This window comes from Glycine max, chromosome 5 (genome assembly GCF_000004515.6).
Source record: "Glycine max cultivar Williams 82 chromosome 5, Glycine_max_v4.0, whole genome shotgun sequence".
NCBI classification, from domain to species: Eukaryota; Viridiplantae; Streptophyta; class Magnoliopsida; order Fabales; family Fabaceae; genus Glycine; species Glycine max.
The window spans coordinates 3,507,049-3,513,759 of NC_038241.2; the positions used below are offsets into that span (position 1 = coordinate 3,507,049).

At 31.1% G+C, this 6,711-nt stretch overlaps 1 protein-coding gene and 1 pseudogene across 1 annotated transcript; one reads left to right on the forward strand and one right to left on the reverse strand.

Annotated features, from left to right (window-relative positions):
* Nucleotides 1-45: 45 nt before the first annotated feature.
* LOC100815594 (inositol-tetrakisphosphate 1-kinase 1-like) lies at nucleotides 46-1,455 on the forward strand (annotated as a pseudogene).
* Nucleotides 1,456-3,315: 1,860 nt separating this feature from the next.
* On the reverse strand, nucleotides 3,316-5,514 carry LOC100812566 (iron-sulfur cluster assembly protein 1). The gene is made up of 3 exons (XM_003525378.5): nucleotides 5,109-5,514; nucleotides 4,966-5,020; nucleotides 3,316-3,777 (listed from the first exon to the last, which is right to left on the reverse strand). Exons 1-3 carry the CDS (start codon nucleotides 5,389-5,391, stop codon nucleotides 3,618-3,620), a joined length of 498 nt encoding a protein of 165 aa, XP_003525426.1. The 5' UTR covers nucleotides 5,392-5,514; the 3' UTR covers nucleotides 3,316-3,617.
* Nucleotides 5,515-6,711: the final 1,197 nt, after the last annotated feature.

Here is a 6,711-nt window from a genome sequence, read left to right on the forward strand (position 1 = left end):
CTGTATATTACAAAAGAGATAATATTCATTTCCTTTCTTTTCTGAATGTGTCGTGCGTGTTCTGGACAATATCGTGTTATCAGCTTCATTTGTTGTTTCGCTGTTACTAACTTGGGTAAAAACTTGTGTCGAGCAGTAACGTGGTTCCAGTGCCAGCTAGGCGAAGATTGTAATGGTCACGGTTCGTGTCCTGTTTCATCAACATACACTGGTATAGATGGATGGTATGAGGGAAACTCTATTGGTAAACTTTGTATGCAGATAACAGTTACCATTAGTTGAAATCTTTTAGTAGTTGAAACCTTATGATATTAAAAAATTAAATACAATTCTAGTAATTGAAAACTTGTAATACTAAAATTTTAATATTTTCATTTTTTATGTAATATATTTTCATCTTTGATATGTAAACCTGCAAGCAACTCTTAATATTTGAATTATAAGAGTTTAATTTTAGGATTAATCAAGTTTTTAGTTGTCCAATTTTTTTATATTATAATTTCTTATTCTCAATATTTTTAGTTTTTCATTAATTCTTTATCTCATTTTTTGCTGTTTTAAATTTTTTATTTATTTTTATTACTTAAAAATAAATATAAATATAAAATAAACAAAAGACTAAAAATTGATCAAACAAAGTCAAAAGTCGAAAGCTTCATTCAACCCTCGTAGAAATCGACCCCACCACACCCTTACAACAACAAGGCCCTTTCCACTGCATCATCTACAAACTCCACACCCCACACTGGAAAAACCAACTCCAACAATTCTCAACTAAATACCCAACCACCGTAATCATCGACCCACTTGCAAATTTCCCTCGAAAACGCCACTGTTGGGGTTCCCAAGCAAGTGGTCGTGAACGAACCCAAACCCTTCGATTTTCACAAATTCCAAGAACTGGGCTTGCGGTTCCCGGTAATTGCGAAACCGTTGGCGGCTGACGGCGGCGCCGGCTCTCACGAGCTGCGCTTGGTCTTTGACGACGAGGGGCTCCACACGTTGAGCGTTCCGACGGTGCTGCAAGTTTTTGTGAACCACGGCGGGGTCGTATTCAAGATTTACGTTGCTGGGCAGCGCGTGAATTGCGTAAAGCGCAAGTCTTTGGGTGACATAACCGAAGAGAAGCTGAGAACGTTGAAGGGGTCGCTGCCATTTTCTCGTATGTCGAACTTGGGCGTTGAAGATCAGGATGGCGCCGTTGAGAACGCTGAAATGCCTCCGCAGGGTTTGGTGGTTGAGGGAGGCATTGGGACTTAACCTTTTCAACGTTGATGTGATTAGAGGATGCATTGGTGGATAAGGATCAATGGACAGGATGCACATGAGAAACAAATAATTGGGAGAAGAAGATTTTCAATCATTTCATCACTAGACCTAATGTTTTGATTGATATGCAACATGGGTTAATTATTAATTTGTGTATCACTCTTCATTAAAAAAAACTTATGGTAAGAGAATATAAAATCTTAAAATTATAATAATTTGAAAATACTTTTTTATAATAAATAAAATAAAATAAATAAGTCTTTATATAAATAAAAATATTATTATCAAAATATAAGCATTTAAACTAAATAAATACTAAAAATATATATGAAATTATATGTATAATAATAATTATATATATAATAACTAAGACATATAATATTTGTAATATTTAAAACATAACATATTGTATGTACACATTAGTCTTGATCCTAAAGGTTAAAGTATATATTCATTAATACAATAATAAAACCCTTTAGTAATATATATATATATATATATATATATATATATATATATATATATATATATATATATATATATATATATATATATAATCTTCAAGAATTCATATCATTAAGATTTAGAAAAAATTATTTTACTTATCTTTTGAAATAAGAAATTTATGTTCTTTGTTATTCTTTTTTTTCTTTACCAATTATATTAAAAGAATTTTATCATTTTCTTTCTTTTTCTTAATCATAATTCTAAAAAAAAAATTGTCTATAAGTAATCTAAAATTTATTTAATCGATCTTTCTTTATTTATTATTTTTAATTATAATTATATTTAACCAATTTAATATATTATTATACTAATATTTTTTCAAAATAAAAATAACAATATAATATTTTAAAATAATTTAATCTCTCTTTTATCTTACTAAAAGATATATTTTATTTTCATCAACCTCATAATCCTCCTATGCAGAAACCTCATTTTTATTTTTAAGAACCATATATGCCAGTCTTAATAATCCTTAGGCATCGGTTTTCTTAGGGTCCAGTTTTTGCCTCTCAAGGTTTGTTTGGTGGACAAAGAGAAAAAAAGGAAAAAGAAATCATTAGTTATATTTCTCCCACTAATAAAAATAATAAATTAACAACTAACGTTAGCTTAAAAAAAAAAGCGATGTGTCCACTATCAAAACATTCATGAACAAATTTTGGGATTTATGAATGAACCAACTATAAATTATGAAGAATTAAAAATTGTTGAATATGGATGGTGCGCTCGTCTTCTAGGCGGTGTCTTTCTTGATATAGTACCATCAACTCGGACTAGCTTCAGAATCTGGTTCTGAGCTTTGGTACTACTTTTATGTATAAGCTTTATTCTACTACAAGATTAACAATTACCATGAATTTTCATTCGTCTATGATAAAAAAAAAAGAAAATAATATTTTTGTCATGTCTGCACTTAATTGAACAATTCCACATCCCCCAGGTGGCGGCTATCGTTACTCATTACGGATCTTTAATTTTCTCCGGTCTTCCGGCCACGCTGTAGGCAAGAATATGTTCCATCACGCATTAATACATTAAAAAAAGGCTAACCATATTTTTTTTATTAAATGATTTAACAATTTTTTTTACTGTTAGTGGATAAACAACTATATTTTACTCCACCAAATAATCACCACTTGTCTCTAGTTAAATTCTAGGTTTTTTTTTTTTTTTTTTTTTAATTTGGAAATAAAACATTTGCTCGCATATGTTAACACAAGGGTTTTTTTGGTTGATCACCAAAATGGATTCTTCTATGTAGGCACATTGTAAAGTAAAATCTGTAGTATTTGAGACTAATTTGGACACATCTTGATTGATTAGTTTAAAATTAATTTTATCAAAATCAATTCTACTCAATTTTAAAACAAAAAATATAGAATACCCTTACACTTGAGCTTCATATCTTGATACTTACCCCTACAAAGTCAAGGACGCGTCATATTTTCATTTTAAGATAATAAAGTCCAATTGCAAATTCACCAAAAGAAAAGGAAAAATAAACAAATACATTGCAAACATAGGACTGCAGAAACAAAATTTGTGAAAAATATCATGCTATTCACTTAATTGTTATGGAGAACTTTCTAACATTCCAATCTGCTTTATTATATGCGTATACAGTCAATGATGGACTACTACTAAATACAAACCCAGTAGCAGATAACAAACCATAGCCGGCATTTCAAATATTTACTTCGCATGATGTGAATACTCTCTAGCTATAACTAAGTCCAACCCAAAGTCTAGTGAAGGTGTTCTTCAATGAGCAACTGATTAACAGAATAACAGACAAACAAACAAAGGGTTGTTTTCATCATTCTTTTTATACATGAAAGAAATCATGCAATGGCAGGCTTCTCTCCTGTTGCTGCCTCTCCGCTAGCAGTTGCCTTAGCACGCTTAGCTTCATAGTCTTTAACGGCTGCTTTGATGGCATCTTCAGCAAGCATGCTGCAGTGGAGCTTAACTGGTGGAAGTGAAAGATGCTTTGCAATTTCACTGCACGACATCGATTATTCGCCACATCAAGATCTCATAACAACAGACCAGAACCATCCATCATGAAAACATAACCAAAACTAGAACTATTTGCTATGATGCCTAAAGACGATATGTATATCTGATACAATGCGTCTGATATGATTATTCTAAAACTTTATAGGGTACCATATGTGTAAGATACATATATAAATATGTATAAAAATTCATAAAACATAATAAATACCACTATATAATTGCAATTCTAAAATACAAATAAAAAACATACTTCTTGGATATTACTAAATAAAATAAAAAATTGTATATCATTGTCTTGATAAATCACTTCCTATCGCCTACAAATAGGAATAATATCAATCTCATTCCTTTCTTGAAATTATCCTTAAAGAGGACAATTTCCTTTGTTGATTCATAAAGGGACAGTTTCCTATGTTTCTAATCATAGATGCTTCTATGTCTTGTATGTAGTATTGAATTTTCACAACATTGAAGGCTTGGATACTTCACAGTTTACATATAGGTATCGGTGAAGTATCCAAGAGTATTGGTATCAAATACATATTGGATGCAGATATATGAAGCAAATTAAAGTATTAGTGCTTGATAGACTATCTGGCAGTACTAAACCCCTAAAGCCAGTACATAGGAAAGGACCAAAAAACAAAACAAAAGGTGTAAATAATTCTGAAATAATCTACAGGCAGAGACAAAAGTGACCAACACATTTAAAAACACAACATCTTCAATCATTAACCCATCACTCCACAAAGGTTTTTCTTTTATACAAAACATAAGCTGTGTGTTCTGTTGCCTTACCCAGAAAATTAGCATAACATAAAACAAACATGGATGAATATAATATGAGTTTAATGTCTATGTACTGGTGTTCTCACGGTGTCATCCAATCACATATGACTGTTTGAATTACTTTAAAATAATTATTTTAAAAGTTAACAAACTTGTCATACATGACGGCTTGTGATTGGATGGTTATCTAAAACTTTTTAGGGAATATTAGTGTATAACCCTTCTTCCTCATAGTGAGTATATAAGAGTTACTTTAAAAAAATATAAAACTTTACCCTATCCAGTGTTATATTGGTATCCAATGCATCATCAAATATCATATTATGCGACATTGTATCTTAGAGAAACGCTGCATAAGTGCATAATGTTATGCATACTTACGTATTTTTTATAGTCAGAACTTCCTCCATTTGCTTTCCCTTCACCCACTCAGTAGCTGAATCATCAGAAACACGCTCAATGAGGATAAAATAGAACAAATTGAAAATCAGAAAACAGAGAGCAATGTTTTCATTAGTGATTACCGACGGAGGAAGAAGCAATGGCGGAGCCACAACCGAAAGTCTTGAATCGAGCATCGACGATTTTTCCGGTTTTGTCGTCGACCTTAATCTGGAGCTTCATCACGTCGCCGCACGCCGGCGCCCCCACCAAACCCGTCCCCACGCTCGGGTCGTTCTTGTCTAACGATCCAACGTTCCGGGGGTTGTCGTAGTGATCCACAACCCTCTCGTGGTACAGCCTCGCCGGAACCCTAACGCCCAACGACGTCGTTCCCAAAAGCCTCTTTGCGCCCACTCTCAGCATCTTGATTTGGTTTTCGCCTTCACCCGACACGAGAGTGACGAATGCCACGAAAATTGGAAGGAAAATAATAACAATTCGCTTATTTTTATTGTTTTTATGCTCGAGGGATATAAATAAATTATTAAAAATAAAATTGTGGATGAGGACTAGTAACTAGTAAGCTGGTTTGCGGTTGCATAGAGTTGTGTTGGGCCTATTCTGAATCACCCAATGGGCTAGGCTCTTCCACGTTCCTAATGGCTAAGGTTTTTCTTTGCGCACCCCGATAATTGCTGGTAAGTGGCTGATACAATTTTTTTAAATATTTTTTTCAAAAATATGTTTTACGAACTAATTTAAAATTAATGCTTCAGGCATGAATTGAATCTATGACTTTCATGTTATTAGCATAACACTCTAACCAATTGAACTAATAGGTCAATTATGTTATAAAACAATTAATGTTGTTATATATAACTCTAAAATTTCTAATGTATATTTAATACACATGTAAATTTACATAATAAATTTTGTGACAATTAATTTTGATCTAATAATTAATTTCTTTAGTATATAAATTGTAAAGAAAAATCATAAGTTTAATAAAAATTTATGTATGTAAAAAAATAAATTATTAACATAAATATACTAATGTATTTTTTGACCTTATTACAATTAATTTTAATCTAATAATGTATTTTTTACATATATAAATTTTAAATAAAAAGCATAGGTTTCATAAAAATTTATATATGTAAACAAATTAATTATTATATCAAAATTAATTGTCACAAAATTTATTATGTAAATTTACATGTACATTAAATATACATTAGAAATTTTAGTGTTATATATAGTGACATTAATTATTTTAAAACACAATTGGCCTACTAGTTCAGTTGATTAGAGTATCATGCTAATAAAGCAAAAGTCACATGTTTGATTCCTGTATCAGGCTTACGAATCGTCAATCCGTATTGGACTTACGGATTGTCAATTTGTATTAGACTAACATGCACAATCTGTATGAGTTTTATGAAAGAGCAAAATTGAAATTGTGCATGTTGCGCTGGGTTACCAGCAATTTACTGGTGTGCGAAGAAAAACCCTAATGGCTAATGGGGCGTGATGGGTCCAGAGTTGCAAATGCTTGTTGACAAAGAAGAAAAAATATGTAAATGTTTTTTTTTAAGGGAATGCCTAAAATTTAGTTTGACCCTTTTCTATTTTTATTTTTAAAGAAAATATAAAATAAGAATAAAAATAGTGTTTGCTTACAATTTAGAAAAGGTTTTCTTTGAAAATATTTTCAAAAATAAATTAAACTAACATTTTTAGTTT